The sequence below is a fragment of the Perca fluviatilis genome, chromosome 11 (assembly GCF_010015445.1).
Source record: "Perca fluviatilis chromosome 11, GENO_Pfluv_1.0, whole genome shotgun sequence".
Lineage (NCBI taxonomy): Eukaryota > Metazoa > Chordata > Actinopteri > Perciformes > Percidae > Perca > Perca fluviatilis.
The window spans coordinates 3,608,463-3,633,908 of NC_053122.1; the positions used below are offsets into that span (position 1 = coordinate 3,608,463).

General features: G+C 37.1%; 1 protein-coding gene, 1 long non-coding RNA gene and 1 pseudogene across 2 annotated transcripts; 1 reads left to right on the top strand and 2 right to left on the bottom strand.

Annotated features, from left to right (window-relative positions):
* The first annotated feature begins 2,624 nt into the window (after positions 1-2,624).
* On the top strand, positions 2,625-13,558 carry LOC120568330 (annotated as a pseudogene).
* On the bottom strand, positions 6,717-9,952 carry LOC120568334. The gene is made up of 3 exons (XR_005640698.1): positions 9,806-9,952; positions 8,694-8,768; positions 6,717-6,872 (listed from the first exon to the last, which is right to left on the bottom strand). It is a non-coding gene; the product is annotated as an uncharacterized LOC120568334 (long non-coding RNA).
* A 7,651-nt stretch (positions 13,559-21,209) lies between the features above and the next one.
* On the bottom strand, positions 21,210-24,935 carry LOC120568325. Its single transcript, XM_039815751.1, has 4 exons — positions 24,770-24,935; positions 22,337-22,645; positions 21,767-21,877; positions 21,210-21,642 (listed from the first exon to the last, which is right to left on the bottom strand). The coding sequence occupies exons 1-4, from the start codon at positions 24,918-24,920 to the stop codon at positions 21,464-21,466; spliced, it is 750 nt and encodes a 249-aa protein (XP_039671685.1). The 5' UTR covers positions 24,921-24,935; the 3' UTR covers positions 21,210-21,463.
* Positions 24,936-25,446: the final 511 nt, after the last annotated feature.

The following is a 25,446-nucleotide window of genomic DNA, read 5'->3' on the forward strand; positions in this document are numbered from 1 at the left end:
CCCCGGCAAAATCGGCTGACACCGCCTCTGGAGTGTCAGCCCATAAGTAGAAAGAACTATCAGTATCAGGAGCAGCAGCAGCCACAGTAGTAGTAGTAATACCTGGTAATAGTAGTATTTGGGAGTATTTTAGAGAGATGAGACGTCCTTTTCCTCTAAAGAGTAACATGAATTTGTCAGCTGTTTGGGCGGAGTTAGCAGCGGCTTTCAGCTGCACAGCTTCCAGGAAGGCTGCTCTCTGTATCCTCGCTCATAGCTCCACGATGATCCCTCCTCCATCCTCGCTCCTCTGGGCAGGAATAAGAGCTTTGAGACGGCCTTCATGAAGGAGAGACAGAACAACTTCTGGTTCAGTTCAATTCAAAGAACTTTATTTATCCAAGGAAAAAAGGGGGAGTTCTCTGTGCTTCTGCAGACCACAACAATCCGGTGCAACCAAGGCAGGACACAACAGAATAAATAGCAAAAAATTGCCGGTGCAACACGGATGTCTTCTACTTGATGATTTTATTTCTTAAGGTGCATAACAATGACTAACGTTTCGATGCATAGTTACATCTTCATCAGAGTCCTTGGAGAAAATGGGCAATGGACCCCTTAAAAAGGATCATCAACAGGTGTGATTGTGCTCAAAAGGGGCAGTGACAATCTAAAGTTACACCCATCTCTACCAAGGTGTTACACTCAGTAATCAGTCGTTAAAGGGCAAATGCCCATAACCAAACCAAAGATGAATATATACAAACAAAAATATACAAATGTAAAAAATTTATACAAATGTAAACATTTTTAAAGTTTTTATACAAAGATGTTCACAGGGCAATGGGGACTAAAAGTATATTTATCTAAATACTATAACACACTTTGTCATTAGAGAAAGCAAGTCAAATTTAATTCTTCATTTAAGCCTAGAGGTTCTAAAGAGCCAAGTGTATGTATCCAAAAGGCTTCCCTTTATTTGTTATGCACCTTAAGAAATAAAATCATCAAGTAGAAGACATCCGTGTTGCACCGGCAATGTTTTGCTATTTTTGCTAACTTTATTTATCCGTTAGGAACTTCATTTGTGTTGAGCATCAGTGCATGTACAATACCACGAACACAGCATACACACACGCACACACACACACACACACACACACACACACACACACACACACACACACACACACACACACACACACACACACACACACACACACACACACACAGTTCCATATAGACAAATAGTAAATAGTTACCAATAAATAGTAACATAAATAGTAACCAAAGCTTGCAAAGTACAATAGATAAATACATGATAAATAAGCATTAAGCATTAAAAAACAATTACATTAAAAGTAAAAGACAAAAGAAAAAAAGGGGGGGGGGTTAAAATAGTAAATGTGTCAATGATTCATATTTCTGATAGATGTATGCACAAAACTTGTCATGGCTCTCTTGGTCCTAAATACCAACTTCTGGTTCCATCGAGGAGCGAGGAGATATCAAATAAGAGACTTGGGATTCCCCCTTACAGTAAAGGCTGTGTGTGTGAATCAGTTTGTTGTTGCAGACACTAGGGGGCAGCAGTGTGAAGGAAATGTTCTACTCAGTAACAACAGTAGTTTCATTCAGATACTTTACTGCAGTAAAAGTACTGATACCACGCAGTACAAATACTCTGTTACAGTAAAAGTCCTGCATTGAAAATGTTCCTTCAGTGAAAGTCTGTAAGTATCATCAGTGAAATGTAGTTTTGAAAGTTTAAATGTCCCCTGTGACTGTTTTAATATTATATATTAGATTATTAATACTCAGCATTAATGTAAAAGCAGGATTTTACTGTTGGAGTTGGTTGAGCTGGAGCTCATTCTGAACTTTTAACTGATGATTATTTTCATTCTGGATTCATCTGCTGATTATTTTCTTCATTAATTGATTGATTGGTTTGTAAAAATAGTGAAAAAAGTTCATCACAAATTACCCAGAGCCCAAAGTGACTCCTTCACAATGTTTGTTCTGTCAAACCAACAGTCCAGACCTCATAATTACTACTAATACATTAACATTATTAACTATTGTTAACTAGATCAACATAAATCAAAGTTAAACATAAATTTAAACAAAAAATTAAATTAAGTTAAAAAATAGTCAAAGAATTTGGAATATTTACCAGAAAATTAAAAAGATCTAAATTTAGGAATGAACTAAATGTATTTAAAAAATCTACTTATTAAAAATAAGTGTAAATTAAAGAAAATTTCTTCAAATTATTAAACATAAATTAATGAACGTATTCATTCATATTCAAATTATTGAAATGATTACAAGAAAATTTTAAAATAATATTTCATCCTGAAATGTAAAATGTTTACTCTTATATTAACTTTATTAATATTGATAAAAGGTTTTTAAATAAAAAATGACTTCAACCATTAAAGTAGTTTCACAATCATTTCCTATTTTTCCAATAATTTTATCAGATAAAATGCTCCACCTGTTTTTAAACTCAGACAGCAGCCTTATCTGTCTGCTGCAGGGGCTGATGGGAGATGTGAGGAGCTGTTAGAAACCACGTGGCCCTCGTCTGATCTCACAGCTCGTCCTTGTTTGGCCTCAGCTGCATCAGAGCGTCACTTCTCCCCAGGTTCACCAGAGGAAACACCACTGAACTAAATGCTTTTCCTCCCAGCTGCTGCTCTGTGCTGTCTGTGTTCAGGTGAGTGTTTCCAGCCAATCAGGAGCCAACAAACTCCACCTTTAACAAACACTGGCTCACACTCACCTTCATCTACCTGTCTGTTTCTCTACAGGGCTGGCTGCCATGGCAACACAGCTGATTCAGGATGATTTAACTTTGACCAGGAGAGTTGGTGGAGACGTCTCCTTCAGCTGTCGAGGCTATGAGCAGTGTGACGATGATTATATATACTGGTACCAGAAGAGAGACACAGAAACATTCACAGTTATTCTCGATATTGACAAGACTAATGGTAACATAGATAAGGAGAGTTACAATCATCCTCAGAAAGATGATTTCTCAGCTGTGTATGAAACGAACAGCTCTGAGTTGCAGATCCAGAGCGTTAAACTCGATCATTCAGCCACCTACTACTGCTCCTGTTGGTTGGATGATCCCCACAGTGAGAAATGCTCCCTGCAGCCTGAACAAAAACCTCCAGATGAACAGATGTCAAACAGTGTTTGTGACAGGAAGAGATCAGTAAACCACAGCCCAGGTTCACATATTTCACCTCCATCTCAGCCAGAGTCACTAACAGTGTTGGGCAGTAACACATTACTAAGTAATCTATTACTGTTATATTATTAGGATACTTTCCCCAGTAATGAGTAGTGTAAGGGATTACAATTTCCAAAAACAGTAATTATATTACAGTTATTAATCCAGATAGTAAGTAATATAGTAATATAACAAGTACAATAAGTAATTAGTTTGATACTAAGTAATATGTAAGGTAATATTACTTTTTTAAGTAGTAATAACTAACAAGTAACTGATTCCACATCGTGAGTAAGTTGTCTAACACTGGTCACAAACACACTGAACTGAGCTGAAGTTTCTTTTCTTAACAACACAGAGAAACAATAATAGATCTGTAACAGAAAACTATACAAATAATTGAATTAATAATACAAATAAATGTATTTACATGTGATAAAAACATGAATAATTCCTTTTTGAAAAGCTGTTCCTGATTACAACCATTTAGACAAAATTAGCAAAAACCAAAAACCAGCTTCAACATTTAAAGATTAAATCCTCTGATTTGACCTGCTGCAGGAATAAAGTCTGTAATAAATCCTAATATTTATATACATTTTAAGATGCCTTATAAACTGTTAATCAACAGAGAAATGTCTGACAAGTGACAGAATATGGATTGAAGATATTTGAAGGATTTAAAACAAAGTATAATTATATTAATGTCAAACCCTATATATATATATATATATATATTCATCCAAACACTGAAATCACTTTGAATGAATGATGAAATTACAACAAACCTTTTCATCCAATAATGTTAATTTCAGCTTTAATATTTCTGACCTTAAGTTCAGCAATTATTTAAAAAGTAGGATGATCACAACTCTTTCTACTTCAGATAACAACAAGACTACATTCCAACACACAGACATTATAAATGTATAGTAATGGATGTTAGGCGCTCCCCGCCCTGCTCTCTTTTTCCTCTGTTCATCTCAGGTGTTCCTGATTTCTGATTGAGGGGGGCCCCTCCCCTGGATATAAGAGAGGCTGGGAGACAGAAATCTGTCTCTGAGACTGAAGCAGCTGATCACCGTTGGTTTCTCTTCTCTTCTTTTGGGTTTCTTTGCTTTGAGGATGGAGGTCTGAGGCCCGTTCCAGAAAGCAGGTTTAGTGAAAACTCTGAGTTGGTTAACCCTGAGATGAGGGAAACTCTGGGTTTTCCGTTCCAGAAAGAGAGGTAACTTAACCTCAGAGTCAGTTACTATGGTAACTTCACCTCAGAGTCAGTTACTATGGTAACTGAGTCTGTGAACCTAACCTGGTCGGGAGCAGGTTTTCTTCAAGAAACCTCGAGTTTCTCTCAGTCTCCTCCCTCTCAGAGGGAGGGGAAACCCATTCCCTCATTCATTCAGTGTGTATCAGGCGCATTTTAATGCAGTTTGTTATCTGCATGAATAAAAAAAACTTATTGGTGGTTAGGCAGACTATAGCCCTATTCGCACGGGATAAGTATTACCTGGTGACCTCCAGTCATTTGTAATAATCGCGGAGGTTGTCTGTGATCTTAATCCCGTGCGAATCGGTCATGTCTGTAATTTGTAAAGTAATAATTCCCCCGCAAATGACCTACCATATTTCGCCGAAAACGGAGGTCCTGTGATAATATTAGTCCCGTGCGAATCGGCATCTCTGTGATTTGGGGTCTAACTGGCTGCGTTGTCAATTATAAATGAAAAGTTTTGACATCATATCCGGAGGATAATGTCTGTAAATTTGAGTAAAATACAGACTTCAGTTATCCCGTGTGAATGCGCCAGACGAAATACAGACGTGTGGGGGTAATTTATAAACTACAAGAGGTCCCCAGGTAATACTTATCCCGTGCGAATAGGGCTTATAAAATGTTTTTTTTCTCAAACATGTCATGTCCGTTTTGTCGACGATCGCGTTGATGAAAAAGCTGTATTAATTCAGAGAGTTTACGTCGGGAGATGATATTGAGTCCCGACTAGTAGGGTTGGGCGATGTCCCCTAAATTGGCAGTTGACGATGGTTACAGTAAAACATCGTGATGGACAATGATATCGTCGTCGGGCCCGCGGGGGGGAGGGGGGGGGTGGCGTAGCGGTAGCTTTACATAAATATTTTTTCCTACTACTATGGGCTGTTAACATAGAAACGATTAGAGATACATTTAAATGCCCTCTGTAAATGGTGCCCTGCTGGTAGGTTTTACAACGTGACCTACTTTCACTTAACTACGGTGCAGTAAAGTCAATCAGATGTCCTGATCTGCGTAACGACAGTACAGTGGGACGTCTGCCTTCAACAGAGCGACAGTAATAACCAAATATACCATCATTACTGAGTTTAAACTACATTCACGGTTATGTTTGCACTGAATAACGCATTCAATAAACAGAAACATAACTCTTGAAGCGCACATGAACAGATGCGCAGTATTAGCTCACACATAAAATAGCACCCTGGTGAATTAGCCTGTTGCTAACGTACATTCATAAATTCTGCATAACATCGTCCCGTACCTACAGGACCTCACAACACATCACGATGGTTGCTCTCCATCGTGATGTCGGGCAGCCATCACGATGGACGATAATATAATTCCAGTTTTCACCAGTAGCCTAATATTATAAGTTAACTGTGATTAAATATGGAATTAATACACTGTTAATGCGTACGAATTGACTCGAGCAACAATTTTCTCCCACACAAATTCTCTCTCTTTTGCAGCAGCAGCCGCTGTCTTGTTTTTTTAACGAAATGCATGTTCAAACCATAGACTCTTAATATTAATAATATACTGTCTATGGTTCAAACTCGCTGTAAGTTCCCATGAGTATTTCTGCCGACCTGTTTGTTTGTGGTTGTTACCATGGTGAATCGTAGAATCATGGCTCCATTCATGCTGCCTTATGTGCACGCGCCTAACCCTGAGTCAACCTACTCCGAGTTGATTGAACCAACTCAAATCAGCTGTTCTGGAACCGAAAACTCAGAGTTTCCATCTCAGGGTAAATCTACTCAGACATCAGGGTTACACTCAGAGTTTGTTAAACCTCCTTCCTGGAACGGACCTCTGGTAGTCTAGTTTTCGTGGCTCGTCAAACGGTCAGGTGTGTAGATCTCTAGAGTGTGGTTCTGATTTGGTGAATACCTTGGTTGTGGCGATGTGTGATGAGGCCTTCCTGAAGGGTGTGTTGTCAGTAACTACACTGCAACACACAGACATTATACATTTATAGTAATGGACTAAATATAAAAATGTGAGCTGATGATGTTACTGGATAAAAACTTATCAAAGTCAGTAGGATTCATCCTCTGAGGAACATGAACGTCTGAACCAACGATCCACAACAGCTAGTGTAACAGATTGGAAGTCTGTTAATTTGAAATAAATTAAGATTTAGACTCCCAGCAATTTTAATATTTTAAAAGTTAAGTTTAACTGACATTAAAATCACAATCTCCTCAAAAACCAGGGAGACAATAGAACCATGGATTGTCCAATATTCTGTCCCAGGGTGAAACAACAACCAAGTCCAGTCCAGCCTGGAGTCAGCTCCGTGTTTCTCCTGGCGCCGGCACAGAATATCTGCTTCAGCGGGGCTTTGAATAGCCGAGTCCAGGGACGTCACTAGGATTGAAAGACAGGGGGTTAGCCCCCAGGGTATTTGTAACTTGCATTTGCAACATCATTGCACTCACATCTTTTGTTATTGTATTAGAGCTACACTTATGTCAAGAAACCAAGATGTTAACAAGTAAAAAGTGACAGACATATCCTTTTCTTCCATTTCTACTCTGTTCCTTCTGTCTTATCCTTTAAGATAAAAAACTGATGCTAATTTCATGACTTCGAAATGCAAATTGGTCACGAGACATCCAAAATATCCCAAAACTGACAAAGAGAGGCCAGAAGCTAATAAGCTGGTAAGTTAAACAAATATGACAAATAGAAAAGAAAAAAAATAGGCATAATAGGCATCACTGCATACTTTATCATGTAAGCTATTGATACGGATCCTATTTAAAGTGGCTACTGTCTAAATACAATAACCTGATGGTGGAAGGAATAAAATATTTGGAGTAATGATTACTGTATATACTGTATGTACTGTATGTAGGATTGCTTTCATTTTATTTCCACATGTGTATCTGTGGGCATGTCCTCATCTTTAGCCTAGCCTTAGGCAACATCTACATATGTATTCAATTTATCAAAGCCAATGAATGAAGAAAGTTAAATTGGTTAGAATATGGCTAGCATATATGATAATGAAATAATTTAATTTAGGCTATGCATAGTGCCTTGGCCTGCCAACAAATGTTTGTTACAAAACAATCCTTAGACCTATAGACCATTGTCAGTAATGGTCTATAGGTCTAAGGATTGTTCAATCAGGATCAACTGCTCTGCCAATCTCCTGCTTCTCTCTCTCTCTGCTGAAATATCTTTCAATATCCATCTCATCTGCTCCATGAATTGAAGGCTATATTATTATCAATGAATAAAGAGTTGTGATTAGCTTGCTAAGTTAACCATTTCTTGTATTTCCCTCGTTCACTCTAGCTAGACTTTAGTTTTCCATAGCAAACCAAAATATCCCCTTTCCTTTACCTCAAGAAAACGTAGCTAAAAAGGTAAGCATAGCGAGTTCAGACCAAAGAGTAGCGACGAGATGAATCCCCCAGTTACTCCCAACGCTCCGCTCTGCAACGCTCTGAAAGCTGCTAGTTCACACCAATGCAATGAGACGGTGCGGTGCAGGGGCGCCGCCAGGAATTTTGGGCTCCATGACAAAAAGAATAAAATCAAATTGGGCTCCCTCTGCACAGCTGTTGTCACCACATCTCTAGGACCTAACTGTCCCATCAAAAGCTTTACATAACTCTCATTAAAGGCTTGAAACGGTCTTGCTTCTTGTAGTTCAATACTAGTACTAGCACAATATTTACTGCTGGAGATTTGTACATTCATGCAAGTCTAGTATGTAGTTCACTATTTGATGCAAGATTAAAAGCAACCATAATGTGCTGAAGGCCATCTTTTACAGTCTCAATGTATCGTTATTGTAAAATTTGACAAAATGGAAAATTCTCTAAATTATTATTATTATTAATAATTAATGAAAGATTTAAAAAAAACAGACAAACTTAAATATATATTAACTTTTCAATCAAACTAAATTTACATCATCCTCTCAAAACAATGAAAACAGCAGATTTTTTAACTTAGCTGCATATATATGCCAACAAGAAAATAAAGTAGACATGTAAAATGGCATTTCCACACCAGGGTTATTATAGTGCTACAAAACAGATTAATTAATTAATTAATTGTTAATGTTTGATTTTTTCTTTTTTGTAATGGTAAAAAGAGCAGGAAAGACAGAAATCCCCACAGACTCCCTGCAATGATGCTAACAGGCATGTCATTGAACCCAATGTTGCTGACCTTCTTCACTGGGACAGGGAGGGGCTCAGTTAGGGGGAGACTGGGCTGCTGCTGACTCATCTGTTGTTAAGGCTGCTAAAAGGGGCAGGGACAATGATTTAATATGAACATCTTGCTAAACGTTTCCCTGCACTGATTAAATGGTGATTAAATGTAGGCTAGCACTAGCCTGTAGCTAGCTAGCTTATTCCACTATGGACATTAAGCCAACAGGTTAATACCACTCACAGACTAGAGGCTACCCACCTCTCTTGGTGAAAAACTGGGTTACAGTTTGACACCCTTTCCTTTGTCTTTCCTCTCTTTCCTTTTCTGAAAACCAGATTTTGATTTAACGTTACTTGGCAACATTGTGGTCACGGTTACAGTTGTGGCGCATCTACTGACTGCAGTAGACTGAGTGCGCTAAGGCAGGACCAAACCATTTCATGCAGATACAGGGGGGTGGTCGGTCAATATGGATATTTACTTTTTGGTCAATGGGGATATTTAACTTTTACTGCCAAACACAAGTAAGAACAAAGAGATCAATAATTATATTATATTTGAAATATATATACACACTGAATGGTGGTTTAGTAATTTTATATTAGTTTTTACCTATTTTTTGGGGCCCCTGTCAGTCATGGGCCCTTGGAATTGTCTTAACTTTTCCCCAACTCTCTTTACTTCTGTCTAACTTCGGACTTTTCGGCTATTTTTTTGTAGCTGAATATATATATATATATATATATTATGTTGCGTCTATCAATGAGGATAAATCGAATTGTTATTATTTAGGGGGGTTTAGGAACATTTTGGGGTAGCTTCAGCCACCTAAACGACGTCCATGGCCGATTCCAATCCAGAGATCCAGAACCAGGAATTCTGTGGTGCCGCTCTGCTTCTGTCAGCGGAGAAATGTAAAATCAATGGGTAGCCTGCTCGTAGCCCGGCAACTTTAAACCAGTCTCGGGTGACTAGAGTGACAGCTTTCCTTTCCTCTACTTCAAGTGGGCTCATCAACAATACTGCAGTGTCTGCTGCTCTGCCGTCGGCCCCAGGATCTGGCACCTTCACAAGAATGAACAACTAGTAAAAACGACTCCTTTAGCTCAAATGCTAAAACATACCCACGCATCAATGGGGGAGAAAAGGACCACTTCACTGCAGAGTCTGGGATTCAGCTCCACCAGGGTACAGGAGATCCAGTCAGCAGCAACACCGAGGGAGAAGATCAGCAACCCAGGCCGCTGCAGGACACGGCCGGTCCATCCGTCCAGACCGTTGTCCCCCTCAGTAAGCGATCTAGCCTCCTTTTATAGGGACTGGTCTGATCAGCTGGCCAATCAGATCGCTGATGTGAACGGGGTTCTACAGGTGGGTCAATTAGTGTTTGTTTTTGCAGTTCGTGAAAGAGGGAAAAGATAAATTGTCCACAGCAAAATATAATAAATTAAATCCACAGCAAACAATATCAGAGTTTTAAGGCAAAAATCGATCAATAACAATTATACAAAATAAACTAAGGTCATCAATCACACTGCTCCACTTGTTTTATATTATATGACACTAGTACAGCATACATACAGACATAAAAGAAGAGACAGTCATGTTAATATGAAGATTAGAGAAACACATCATGGAGCTGGAATATGATACTGGTTAATAATTTGGACTGGTTCACCTCAGCAGACACATTCAACAGCAGTAAGGGTTTTTGTATCACTCAGTTTCACTGTGGGAGGCAAAGGGTACTTGATCTTTGGCTCTGGAACTAAACTGATTGTATCAGGTAAGAATAAACATTTATTTCCTTCAGTTATTTTATTGATCAAGTTTTAAATGTGTTTTAATGAGTTTCTGCTGCTTCAGGCTTCACATGTTAGTTTTTTCATCATTAGAAGAGAATTCTTGCAGCCATGCTGCTATTGTTACATAAAAAAGGTTCATAGTTCCTGAAAACATCTTTAAATCTCACTGCACAACTCCAGTTATTCTTTATTTCTGCAGGAGATTAAATTGATTTATAGAAAAAGTTTGATGAAATGTTAGAAACGTACAGTATTTGATCCTCTCAGTTAATCAGCAATAACATAATATATGATGTTAAACATAATCTAATATATGTCAGTTAATGTATTTTGTAAAGAGTATAACTTTAATTATATTGTTTAGGATAATTAAGAAATTAATATTTTCTTATAATTATGCATAATTATTTATATATTTCTATATATGATTCAAGATTATATATAACAGCACAAACCTATTTATATGTATCTCAGCATATTTTCAATATAAATAGTATTTGATGATCAACATAATCTGAACATTTTATTGTGTTTGTGTATAAAAGGTAAAAAAAAAAACATGAAATTACTGATATATTGATTTATTTCTTAAGCAATTAGAGTAAAATATAAGGTGGTAAATATATATGTTATATGCAGCCTATTGTAGTAATTAAAATGATAATTGTATTTTATGAAAAGATAAATATGTAATTTATTTTAATATTTAAGTTAACTCTACAACAGTTTTCCTTTGTGTGAAGGAACATTTTATAATTATTATATGTTAATTTACAATCAGGACGATTAAGATAGTCTGTTTATTATGATGCAGTTTTTATTTAAATTTGATATATCATAAAAACAACCCGTTCTCACTCTGAACTGGTAAAATAAGGAGGTTTGGACAGTGTCTGTCAGCGTCTGAAGAGACGCTAAAACCACCTTCAGCGTGTTTGTAGAGCGCTCCAGGGAGAGCAGCAGCTACATGGAGCTTGAATATGACTTAGCATTAAGAGAGACTACGGTAGAGAGTAGTATGAAAGCCCCAAAATCTGCATAGGGAGGTTGGTTGGGGGGGTGGATGGGTCAAACAACACAGGACCTTCACCCAGGAGACCGGGGATCGGGTCCCGCGTGTCACGTTTCCTAAACCCAACCGTCCCGTTCTTGTCCCGCGTGTCATGGAAACGTAAGCCCCCCCCCACCATCTTTTCCTAAACCTGACTCAGTCAAAAATGGGCCGCATAGTCCCGACCCAGCACGTTTAGATAAAGCACGTTTAGATCTGACACTAAAGGAGACTTTTATCGTCAATAACAACGCCAAAGTCACCTGACCAAGCGTCTGTATTTTACGAGATGGGAGTGAGAATCTGTTCAATAAAAATCATTTATGGTTTAATGGTAAGATATTTTTGATGTAAATATTATATCTACTCATTCAAAGTCAATCTTTATTGGCTCCTATACAAATAGTTTTTCATTATTGGTTATAAAATAAGGACTAAGACTCAAATAAATTGTTATATTTGATCTTTATATAAAATGTATAAACACATCATGAACAGAGTCATAGATGAGTTAAAGTTCATACTGAAAGTGGAGGCTGTTAATTAAAATAAAAAACATCAAATCTAATTACAATTACTTAACTTACCGGAGAGACAGTGATTTCCATCGTTTTTTGACTGCATACATTTAAAATATAAATTATTATAGTTTCAATATAGTTGTAGTTATAAAGATTGTAATAATTCAAAATTGCTCAAGTGTCATATGTGAAGGTAAATGTTATTTATTATAATATAGAATGAAATTGTCCATTCTATGAAGGAAAATGTCATCACTATATTATGTTAGTAATAATAATTTTGGTAAATAGACTTTGTATATTGACGTCAAGAATTGCCATATATGTAACTGTCTTTAGTCCCCATATAACACGTGCTGACATGAGATGATGTGTGTGTTCCATATGAAGGTGAATCCAGTATATGTAGTGAACTTTGTGCTGTATTGATGAGTAGTTTAGTGATCAGAGTCCATGTAGTTTCCAGGATCAGACTGAATGCAGTGCTGGAAGCTGCTGGTGACTGTGTGAATGTGTGTCTGTGCTGCTTGTTGCTGCTGTCAAACTTCAGATGAGCCGGTAGTGAAGCCCGTGGTGAGCGTGTACCCAGCAGCATCCAGAGCCCACCTGGAGGGGAAGAGCTCCCTGCTGTGTCTGGCCTCAGCCATGTTTCCTCCTCTGGTCCAGTTCTCCTGGAAAAGACGAAAGGAGAATGGTCCTCTGGAGGAGCTGCCCCCTGATGAGGGAGAGCAGCTGGAGATCAGAGAGTTGGGACGCACCGCCTCCATTTTGCTGATCCATCAGCAAAAGAACAGCAAATATAAATACTGCTGCTATGTCCAACATGAGGGGGGAAATGTGAAGGCCCACACTGAACAAGGTAATGAAGGCTTGGTGACTGTTTTCAGCAGTGATTTAGCTTAATGTAGAGACAGTGTCAAAGTGAGCAGAGGACTGACATTTCTCACTGCAACTCCAGTGTTGCAATTTCACAAAATTTTGGACTATGACCATATTTGTATCTAAAACATTGGAAAAGCTAGAGCAGTTAAAACAAAAACTCAAAAAGCTTAAAGACAAAACTTGCTAAACCAACTACAATCATTAGATTTGTGAAGTCTTTGAGTCAGTTTTTAAGCTCTCAAATGCCTTGAATGCAGCACCTTATAACCTTATGATAAACCTTGAAGTCCACACTATTCACTGCTTTTCTGTTGCAGAGGTTTCTACTCTTCCACCACTGTCTCAGTACCAAGTGAAGTTGTTCTGTCTGCTGTACACCCAGCTGATAGTGAAGAGTCTGGTGTACTGCTGTGGACTCTCTCTGCTGATGATCCTCAGAAACAAGGGACCGTCCACCAGCTGAACACATGCTGACTGTTTTCTGCTCACCTTTTCTCGCCATCAAATCTCATAAATTCTTCTAATTCATCACTTTGATCAGTATTGACAAATATAAATGATGATGTGTTGTAGTTGTCATCCTAAACATAATCATATATAAATATATTTTTGAAGTTACTAAGGGTGTATTCTGTGTAGTGTTATTTTAATACTATTTGATACTGATTATTTCTCCTTTAAATTGGGACTTGTATATTGATAGAAAATTAATGTGAATCATCAGCTGTCTGGTAGATATTTTATAGTGTAAAATATTTTGGTTAGTTCTTGTTTCTTATTATTACATTATGCAAAGCTCCATCAAATTCTTTTATTGTTACGTTCTCAATAAACTGAAAAAATATAAAGTTTCTATTTTTTATGAGAACCCTCATTTTTATGAATTGGATTTAAATGATCAGAAACAGAAACAACATCATTGGCTGTGTATATACTATATATATATATATATATATATATATATATATATATATATATATATATATATATATATATATATATATATATATATATATATATATAAATATATGTGTGTGTCTTGTAGGTGTCAACATACAAGTGATTTGGAAGATATGAACATAAGCAAACAGCTAAAGAAAGATAAAACATACTGTATATACACAGAGCTGTTATATATAAATCAGTAGTCAATATTATCCTCTCCCACACATTCCCAATATGTGGTATTGTGTTGTTGAAGTATTTTCTGCTTCATTGGACATCGATAGAGAGAAACAGGAAAGGCAGGGTAGAGAGGGGATGACATACGGCAAAAGGATTGGAACCCAGGACTCTTGATACATGGTGCCGCACTTTACAAGGAGAGCAACCGGGACCCCCCCATTAGTTGTATCATGTTAACATGATAACATGGACGCTCTAGTTGGGCTTGAAGATGAGATGCAGATGTTTGTTTGAGGGGGTGAAACAACAAGATGACTTCTTTGTCTCTGTGGTTTTTGTTTTGTCGCTCTGATCAATGATAACAGATGTACCGCTTATTGTTGTAAATACTGCGGTCGAGTTAAATACCGTAGAATCATAATGTATTATAATAAACAATAATGATACATTACTACACATTCTTATACATAATTTCAACTGTTTCGTGAATTTGCCTTAAGTAGTAAATTAATAATTATTCATGATTTAAGTTGAAAATATCAGAAAACACTGGCAAATACATACAACCTTTTCATTTTTGCTGAAAAAGAAATATCAATTTGCTTTCTTCTTAAAAATGAGCAGAAACATATTTTTAACAATAACATTGGATTTTTATTCTGTTTGTCTATAGGTCTGCAGCACATGGCTGTTCATGTTTTTGTTTTTATTCACTAAATATTTTTGAATATAAGTTATTATATATGAGACATTTTTCTGAGTACTGAGCGCTGAAATCAAACTCCAGTTCCTGGAATGATCCTTTAACCAGAGTGGATGGTTGTAACTGTCATTGTGTTGTTAATGTGAGAAAGGCTGCAGAGCAGAAACCCACACAGCCCGTCTGCTGCAGGAAAGGAAGTGGTGATTCGCTGTCAACAGTTTTTTATGATTTCTAATAACCACTGAGAACAGACTCATATCTGCTGCTGCTGTAAACACTCAGGAACTCCTCTTCCTCTCTGCAGCTGTGTGTCTTTTCTCTTGTGGTCTGGAAGCCTTTTTTTCCACTGAGCCCTCTACCCACACACAGTTTAACTGAGCCCAGAGAGCAACAATGATGACCCACCTGGAGGTCACGTCCATGGACTTTATTTATGGGGATTTTAGCCATCAAAGGTGAACTTTACAGTTTACACTTGGATTTGATGAAAGTCCTCATACAAACACGACAAACAACTCAAAAACAACACATTGAGTGTTTTCAGATCTGATGTCCCAGTGGTTAATGTCTGCACTGCAAATAAGGAATAATCTTATTAAATATGTGTTAATTTGCATACTGTACTTACAATGTTGTATAAGTCAGACTCTGAATGATATCTGAACAAAGCCCTGTGTAAAATAAAAACTTAAGGATATAGATAGGAATGAAAGTGTAAAGTTTGGTTTATGTAAGTGCTACAGAAGTGGAGATTTCTGGCTCAGAGTATTAGAAAAAAAACTTTAAAATAAGGATTAAAAAATATTGACATTTTGATTACAGGGTTAATATTTTTTTTTTAAGATTATTTTTTGGGCACTTTTAGGCCTTTACTTCCACAGGACAGATGAAGACATGAAAGAGGAGAGAGAGGGGAATGACATGCAGCAAAGGTCAGAGCCGAACCCGCGGCTGATGCGCCGAGGAGCAAACCCCTACATATATGCGCGCCTGCTCCACCAACCGAACCAACCCGGCCACACAGGGTTAATATTTTAACTAATAGATATCACCATGAAACCTCCCCAGTTGATTACCTACATTAAGAAAACTAGTTTTTGTATTACGAGTTTTCTGAAATTTAGTGTTTAATAATGTTAATATATCAGTAATAATTGTGAGGTCTGGACTGTTGGTTTGACAGAACAAACATTGTGAAGGAGTCACTTTGGGCTCTGCGTAATTTGTGATGAACTTTTCTCACTATTTTTACTAACCAATCAATCAATTAATGAAGAAAATAATCAGCAGATGAATCCAGAATGAAAATAATCATCAGTTAAAAGTTCAGAATGAGCTCCAGCTCAACCAACTCCAACAGTAAAATCCTGCTTTTACATTAATGCTGAGTATTAATAATCTAATATATCATATTAAAACAGTCACAGGGGACATTTTAAATTTCAAACTACATTTTACTGATGATACTTACAGACTTTCACTGAAGGAACATTTTCAATGCAGGACTTTTACTGTAACAGAGTATTTGTACTGTGTGGTATCAGTACTTTTACTGCAGTAAAGTAACTGAATGAAACTACTGTTGTTACTGAGTAGAACATTTCCTTCACACTGCTGCCCCTTAGTGTCTGCAACAACAAACTTATTCACACACACAGCCTTTACTGTAAGGGTGAATCCCAAGTCTCTTATTTGATATCTCCTCGGTCCTCGGAACCAGAAGGGGTTGGGGTATATGGTTTGACCATGTCCTGGATGATGTAAGCTGGGGCTGATCCCTTCGTGGCCCTGTATGTGAGTACTAGTGTCTTGAAGCGGTTCCGGATGCAGCTGGTCCAGTGAAGAGAGCGGAGGAGCAGTGTAGTGTGAGAGAACTTGTAATGTGGGTCTTTTCCTGCGACTGTTGTGTTGTTCCTAGTGTTTCTGGATTTTCTTTTAGTCAGTTTTAGACCTGCTTGCTTCAGAACACTTTTTGTTGCAGCCGTTTTAATGTAATAAACCTTGGAAACCTTACGCTGCCTCCTTGTCTTTAGGCCGGCTTCACGCTGCCTGTGTGCGTGAGCGTTGTGTGCTTCTGCGCGCTGGTCAGCTGTGTGGCGTTTACTATGTCTGTTCACACCAGAAAGGTGTCTGACGCGCTGCTGCTCCTGCTGCTAGCCTTGTCTGGACACATTGTTTTCCATTCATTTACTGCACTCAAGCAGTAGTATACTTCATGTTAAACATAAATATATACTGATCTGATTACAGCAAAGACAACGTCGGCAGTATTGACGACAAAATAGGCTACAAAATATTTTGTTCTGTATGGACAGGTGCAATATTTGAAAATGGATACTTATTTATTATAATTTTTTTATATTACATTTATATTTGCATTTATGTCAAAACCTCGAGACTTTCAAACATCAACATGTCATTTATTAATATGTATTAGTGTCATAATGACATATAAACATCTTTTTGTATTCTATTTTGCCTGGAAACGCTTCCAACACGCAAATAGGTGTCCTACTTCTAGCATGCACGCGTTTTTGGTGCTCTGGCCTGTTACCATGGGAGCCCAAATAAAAACGAACATGCCGCGCAGCTGACACGCTCACGCCACGCAGCCAGTGTGAAGCCAGCCTAACTCTCTGCATTTTGGGGTCCAAGCCTGCACAAATCCTGACACTAGGCCTCTTAAACACTCTCCAAAATGGAGATACAAGACAAGAACATTTCTGTACTTACAGGTTCACTCTTTGAAATGTTACCCTAACAGTACAATATTGGTTTTTTATGAGGCCAGAACTGTACATTTCGGCTAATTTAAGGGTACAACATGAAAGAGAGAACACATTTGTACCATTTCAACACCAAGGGTAAAAATATGAAAAATGCACTCAGACATTTATTTCATATTCTTGATATCAGTTTCCTCAACGATTTCAGTCTTTGTCAGCACTAGTTAGACATCTCGTCTCACTAGTTGAACAACACCTCTCACTATTTACTCTTTATCATCATCTAGTTAACTTTTTTGAGGCTATACAAAATGTTCTATTGAAAAATTAATTTTTTATTATATTACAGACTTTTACTGAAGGAACATTTTCAATGCAGGACTTTTACTGTAACAGAGTATTTTTACATTACTTTTACTGCAGTAAAGGATCAGAATATTTTCTCCAACACTGCATACAAGAAACAACAAAAAAGAGACAAGAAAAACACAAATAAAGAAACACAAGACGTGTAGTTTGAAGCAGTGAGTCTCTGCAGCCACCAGAGGGCTTCAAATGCAGAACATTTTAAAGAGTGAACCTGTAAGTACAGAAATGTTCTTGTCTTGTATCTCCATTTTGGAGTGTGTTTAAGAGGCCTAGTGTCAGGATTTGTGCAGGCTTGGACCCAAAATGCAGAGACTTAGGCTGGCTTCACACTGGCTGCGTGGCGGGAGCGTGTCAGCTGCGCGGCGTGTCCGTTTTTATTTGGGTTCCCATGGTAACAGGCCAGAGCGTGCACACTGCCTGCGTGACACGTACGTCTCAGGCGCGGCTCGAGCCGCACCAAAAACGCGTGCATGCTAGAAGTAGGACACCTATTTGTGTGTTGGAAGCGTTTCCAGGCAAAATAGAATACAAAAAGATGTTTATATGTCATTTTGACACTAATACATATTAATAAATGACATGTTGATGTTTGAAAGTCTCGAGGTTTTGACATAAATGCAAATATAAATGTAATATAAAAAAATTATAATAAATGAGTATCCATTTTCAAATATTGCACCTGTCCATACAGAACAAAATATTTTGTAGCCTGTTTTGCCGTCAATACTGCCGACGTTGTCTTTGCTGTAATCAGATCAGTATATATTTATGTTTAACATGAAGTATACTACTGCTTGAGTGCAGTAAATGAATGGAAAACAATGTGTCCAGACAAGGCTAGCAGCAGGAGCAGCAGCGCGTCAGACACCTTTCTGGTGTGAACAGACATAGTAAACGCCACACAGCTGACACGCAGCAGAAACGCCACGCTCACGCCACACAGGCAGCGTGAAGCCGGCCTCAAGACAAGGAGGCAGCGTAAGGTTTCCAAGGTTTATTACATTAAAACGGCTGCAACAAAAAGTGTTCTGAAGCAAGCAGGTCTAAAACTGACTAAAAGAAAATCCAGAAACACTAGGAACAACACTACAGTCGCAGGAAAAGACCCACATTACAAGTTCTCTCACACTACACTGCTCCTCCGCTCTCTTCACTGGACCAGCTGCATCCGGAACCGCTTCAAGACACTAGTACTCACATACAGGGCCACGAAGGGATCAGCCCCAGCTTACATCATCCAGGACATGGTCAAACCATATACCCCAACCCCCCCACTCCGCTCTGCATCAGCCAACCTGCTTGCTGCCCCCTCACAGCGACGGAGAACTAATCATTCAACGAAATTCTGACTGTTTGCTGTCCTGGCTCCCAAATGGTGGGATGAGCTCCCTATTGGCTTCAGGATGGCCCAAAGCCTACGCATCTTCTGCCGAAAGCTAAAAAGTAAAATAAAATAAACATGAAGAAGGAAAAGAAGAGAAGAGGGGAAAAAAATTATGTATATATATATATATATAACCCTATTTCTTGAAGCTGCACTTTCACATGTCTCTTTGTAGTTTTGCTTATTTAAAGCTAATGTACTTACACTTACTACTTGTTGTCTGGAGTTTGCACCTTCAGGGTTGAAAGCACTTAATTGGAAGTTGCTGTGGCGTCAGCTAAATGACATGTAATGTAATAAAAAGACACACGTAATGACAATGAGCAGACATTTGACAAAGAAAGCACAGAGATTAAATACACAAAAATTCCTGACAGCAGCAGCAGCAATATTTGGTCCAATAATTGACTAGTCAATAACTAGAAAATTAATCTGCAACTATTTTCAAGCACAAATGCAAAAAAAAGTCTCAACTTTGTTTGTTTTACAGTAAAATGAATAAACAGAATATTTTAAGTCATAAAGACATCTTTCTCTTTTTTTCTGATGGTTTATAGACCAAATCAGCAGATGAATTGATAAAGAAAGTAATCTTTGCTTTGTCACATGTGATCGACAGGGCCACGCTTGAAAAGGCTTCCAGACCACAAGAGAAAAGACACACAGCTGCAGAGAGGAAGAGGAGTTCCTGAGTGTTTACAGCAGCAGCAGATATGAGTCTGTTCTCAGTGGTTATTAGAAATCATAAAAAACTGTTGACAGCGAATCACCACTTCCTTTCCTGCAGCAGACGGGCTGTGTGGGTTTCTGCTCTGCAGCCTTTCTCACATTAACAACACAATGACAGTTACAACCATCCACTCTGGTTAAAGAATCATTCCAGGAACTGGAGTTTGATTTCAGCGCTCAGTATTCAGAAACATGTCTCATATATAATAACTTATATTCAAAAATATTTAGAGAATAAAAAAACAAAGGCCTAGATAAACTAATAATAAAAACTAATTGGATAAAAATCCAATGTTTAAAAAATATATTTCTGCTTATTTTTAAGATTAAAGCAAATTGATGCTTCTTTTTCAGCAAAAATGAAAAGGACGTATGTATTTGCCAGTGTTTTGTCATGTTTTCGACTTAAATCATGAATCATTATTAATTTACTACTAAAGGCACATTCACAAAACAGCTGAAATTATGTATAAGAATGTGTAGTAATGTATCATTATTGTTTATTATAATACTTTATGATTCTACGGTATTTAACTCGACCGCAGTATTTACAACAATAAGCGGTACATCCGTTATCATTGATCAGAGCGACAAAACAAAAACCACAAAGACAAAGAAGTCATCTTGTTGTTTCACCCCCTCAAAAAACATCTACATCTCATCTTCAAGCCCAACTAGAGCGTCCATGTTATCATGTTAACATGATACAACTAATGGGGGGGTCCCGGTTGCTCTCCTTGTAAAATGCGGAACCATGTATCAAGAGTCCTGGGTTCCATTCCTTTTACTGCATGTCATCCCCTCTCTACCCTGCCTTTCCTGTTTCTCTCTATCGATATCTAATGAAGCAGAAAATACTTCAACAACACAATACCACATATTGGGAATGTGTGGGAAAGGATAATATTGACTATTGACTTATATATAACAGCTGTGTGTATATATGTTTCATCTTTGTTTAGCTGTTTGCTTATATTCATATCTTCCAAATCACTTGCAGGTGTCAGCATACACGGCCAATGACGTTGTTTCTGTTTCTGATCATTTAAATCAAATTCATAAAAATGAGTGTTCTTATAAAAGATAGAAACTTTAGATTTTTCAGTTTATTGAGAACGTAACAATGAAAGAATTTGACAAAGATTTGCATAATGTATTAAAAAGAAACAAGAACAAAAGAAAATACTATACACTATAAAATATGTACCAGACAGCTGATAATTCACATACATTTTCTATCAATATACAAGTCACAATTTAAAGAAAATAATCAATTTAATAGAAATAATCAGTATCAAATAGTATTAAAATAACAGTACACAGAATTCACACTTAGTAACTTCAGAAATATATATATATATAAGTATGTTTAGGATGACAACTACAACACGTCATAATTGATGTTATTACTGATCAAAGTAATAAATTAGATGAATTTATGAGATTTGTTGGAGAGAAAAGTCGAGCAGAAAACAGTCAGCATGTGTTCAGTTGGTGGACGGTCCCTTGTTTCTGAGGATCATCAGCAGAGAGAGTCCACAGCAGTACACCAGACTCTTCACTATCAGCTGGGTGTACAGCAGACAGAACAACTTCACTTGGTACTGAGACGGGACAGAAGCTGCTGGTGGAAGTGATGGTGGTAATGGTGGAAGAGTAGAAACCTCTGAAACAGAAAAGAAGTGAAACGTTTGGAGTTGCAGTCAGAAATGTCAGTCCTCTGCTCTCTTTGACAGAGTCTCTACATGAAGCTAAATCACTGCTGAACACAGTCACCAAATCTTCATTACCTTGTTCTGTTTGGGCCTCCACTGTTTGGGCCTCCACTGTACTGAGGTACTGAGACGGGACAGAAGTTGCTGGTGGAAGAGATGGTGGTGATGGTGGAAGAGTAGAAACCTCTGAAACAGAAAAGCAGTGAGTAGTGTTGAGTTGAAATTATAGATAATAGAAAACTGCTTTACGGCGCAGAGTATTTTTTAAGTGCTCTTGCCGCCCCCCATGTGTCAATGGAAAAATGCCGCCCCAGGCGATTGCCTGCTTCGCTCATGCCAAAAAATGCAACTATTGCTATTATTGGTGTACCAAAAGCAATAGTTTGCAAGGCAGCGGTAGATATGGAGGAAGGAAGGAAAGTGTGAGGCTGTGTTTGCGCGGTCCAACAAGTCCACCGCCGGACGAAAACTTTGAAAATATCCTATTTTGCACGGCTGCATGTAACCGTAATATTACTGGAATATTCTCTTCCATTATTTAGCTATGTAAACATCTTAGTCTTTTTCGGAATAAGAGATTATACCGGAATATTAAGTGCAGATAAACGTAGTCAGTGCTGAACACAATCACCGAGCCTTCATTACCTTGTTGTGTTTCGGCCTCCACTGTTCCCCCCTCGTGCTGGACGTAGCAGCGGTATTTATATTTGCTCTTCTCTTGCTGATGGATCAGCAAGATGGAGGCGGTGCATCCCGACTTTCTGATCTCCAGCTGTTCTCTCTCAGCAGGGGGCAGCTCCTCCAGAGGACCATTCTCCTTTCGTCTTTTCCAGGAGAACTGAACCAGAGAAGGAAACATGGCTGAGGCCAGACATGCCAGGGCGCTCTTCCCCTCCAGGTGGGCTCTGGATGCTGCTGGGTACACGCTCACCACGGGCTTCACTACCGGCTCATCTGAAGTTTGACAGCAGCAACAAGCAGCACAGACACACATTCACACAGTCACCAGCAGCTTACAGCACTGCATTCAGTCTGATCCTGCAAACTACATGGACTCTGATCACTAAACTACTCATCAATACAGCACAAAGTTCACTACATATACTGGATTCACCTTCATATGAAACACACACATCATCTCATGTCAGCACGGGTTATATGGGGACTAAAGACAATTATGGATTTGGCAATTCTTGACGTCAATATACAAAGTCAATTTACCAAAATTATTATTACTTATGTAATATACTGATGACATTTTCCTTCATATAATAAACAATTTATGTCTATATTATAATAACTAACATTTACCTTCACATTCAATACTTTAGCAATTTTTTTTATTATTACAATCTATATCATATATATTCTAAAACATATTAAACTACACAATTTATAATGAATGTCATATATTTTTTAACAGCAATGTTAACATTTATACACAACTACAATAAAATGTCCAATATTGAGGGTTCCTCAATGGCCCGGGGCAAGTAAAACCTACATTGGGCAAGTTAATATAACAGCAACAACAAAAAAAGTAAGTCTTTTATTTATTTTTTTAAATGTATGCATCTCTCCGGTAAGTTTATTATTGCAATAAGATTTGATCGTTTAATAAAAACCTCATTTTAACTCATCTATGACACTGTCCATGATGTGTTAACCCTGCTGTTGTCTTTGGGTCAAATTTGACCCATTTTCAAAAAATATCTATTTCCGAAATTTGGGTTTCTTTCAACCAAAATGGATGGTTCCATTTAACACTCTTCTCAAGGAAAATAAAGGACCAGTGCACTACTTTCAATTAATTCTGGGTGTTTTATTAAATTTATAGCATATTTCTGCTTTTTAAACAAAAAATAATAAGAATAAGTGTAAAACTCATTGAATGAGTTGGTAGTAGTGGGAAAAAGGGTCAGACATAAAAGTAACAAAAATGACCAAAAAAGGGTTAAAAACTTTGAAAAACAAAAACGTTGAAAAAAGCACACAATGTCAAAAAAGCAACAAAAACTTTGAAAAAACAACAACTTAAAAAAAGCAACAATAAGCGAAAGAAAACTTCAACAATAAGTGCCGGAAGCAGACTTTTGTCAACATGTTTTTAGCCGGGAGGACAACACAAGGGTTAATACATTTTAAATAAAGAAAATAAATATAACAGTTGACTTGAGTCTTTATCGTTATCTGATAACCATTAATAAAAAAAAAAACGTTTAATAGGAGCGAGTAAAGCTTGACTTCAGACAAGTAGAATTAGTTTTTACAGCAAGAAAATGTTTAACGTTGAAACCTAAATGATTTTTATGATATATGAAATGTAAAAAACTGCTACATAACAAAAGGACTTCTTATCTTAATCCCTTAAGGGGAAATTAACATTTAAAAATAAGAATAATCATCATAGAATTTACTTTTACACAAAGAAAAAGTGTTCTGTTATATTAGAGTTAATATATATAGTATAATAAACTAAATGTTCATCTTTAAATAAAAAACATTTGTCATTATCATTACTAGAATAAGAAATATAGTCATTAAATAAATACATTTATATACATATATTTGTGCTGTATCATGTTTATTATATTTATTGAAATATCAGTTCTTCATGTATAAATATATCTTCCACTAAAAGACAAATGTATATTCATATAAAATACAATAACTTTAAAAAGGGATTCATTCATTATCCTAAACAATGTAATTAAATACACTTTACAAAACACATTTACTGACATATATTAGAATATGTTTAACATCATATATTATCTTATTGCTGATTAACTGAGAAGATCAAATACTGTATGTTTCTAACATTTCATTAAACTTTGTCTATATAAATCAGATTAATCTCCTGCAGAAATAAAGAATAACTGGAGTTGTGCAGTGAGATTTAAACATGTTTTCAGGAACTATGAACCTTTTTTATGTAACAATAGCTGCATGGCTGCAAGAATTCTCTTCTAATGATGAAAAAACTAACATGTGAAGCCTGAAACAGCAGAAACTCATTAAAACACATTTTCAACTTGATCAATAAAACAACTGAAGGAAATAAATGTTTATTCTTACCTGATACAAACAGTTTAGTTCCAGAGCCAATGATCAAGTAATAGTTGTAAGACCACCATCCTCCCACAGTGAAACTGAGTGATACAAAAACCTGTCTGCTGTTGAATGTGTCTGCTGAGGTGAACCAGTCCAAATTATTAAGCAGAATCATATTACAGCTCCATGATGTGTTTCTTTAATGTTCATATTAACATGAATGTCTCTTCTTTTATGTCCTTTTTGTTTGTTTGAGGAGTTATAAACATAATACAAGTTTTTTTTCTGCCACATGGCATCGTGCCACTTTGCAACACAGTAATACAACAGAGACCTTATTTATTGATATTGATTGATTTCAATATCGATCGATCCAACACCAAAGATTCTTTTGTACCTTAAAATAATGTTTCCAAAATTGTTTCAGTGGTTCATTAACTCATTCGAATAAGACATAATAATAGTGGTAATGGTAACGGTAATGGACAATTCCGCTTCCAACCTGTAGGGGGACCTAAGAGGAAAAGTGCTTTGGTGCCTACAGTAAAGGTAGTAGCTAATGCTAATGCTTGGTCTATAACGGTAGCTAATTCTTGGTGGATAACATAAGATTACAACATCGTTCAACACACTCAGTTATTTTTAGTTTGATTGTTTTGACCAAGGTTAATTCTGGACTAACCCACAAATTCATCAGTAAT

What these genes read in the sequence shown, in the direction of transcription:
- LOC120568325 (XM_039815751.1), bottom strand. Translation starts at nt 24,920, where the DNA reads ATGATTCTGCTTAATAATTTGGACTGGTTCACCTCAGCAGACACATTC. An exon ending in GGAGGCCGAAACACAACAAG is followed by an intron (nt 21,878 to 22,336) that starts GTAATGAAGGCT and finishes TTTCTGTTTCAG; the next exon opens with AGGTTTCTACTCTTCCACCA. An exon ending in GGAGGCCCAAACAGAACAAG is followed by an intron (nt 21,643 to 21,766) that starts GTAATGAAGATT and finishes TTTCTGTTTCAG; the next exon opens with AGGTTTCTACTCTTCCACCA.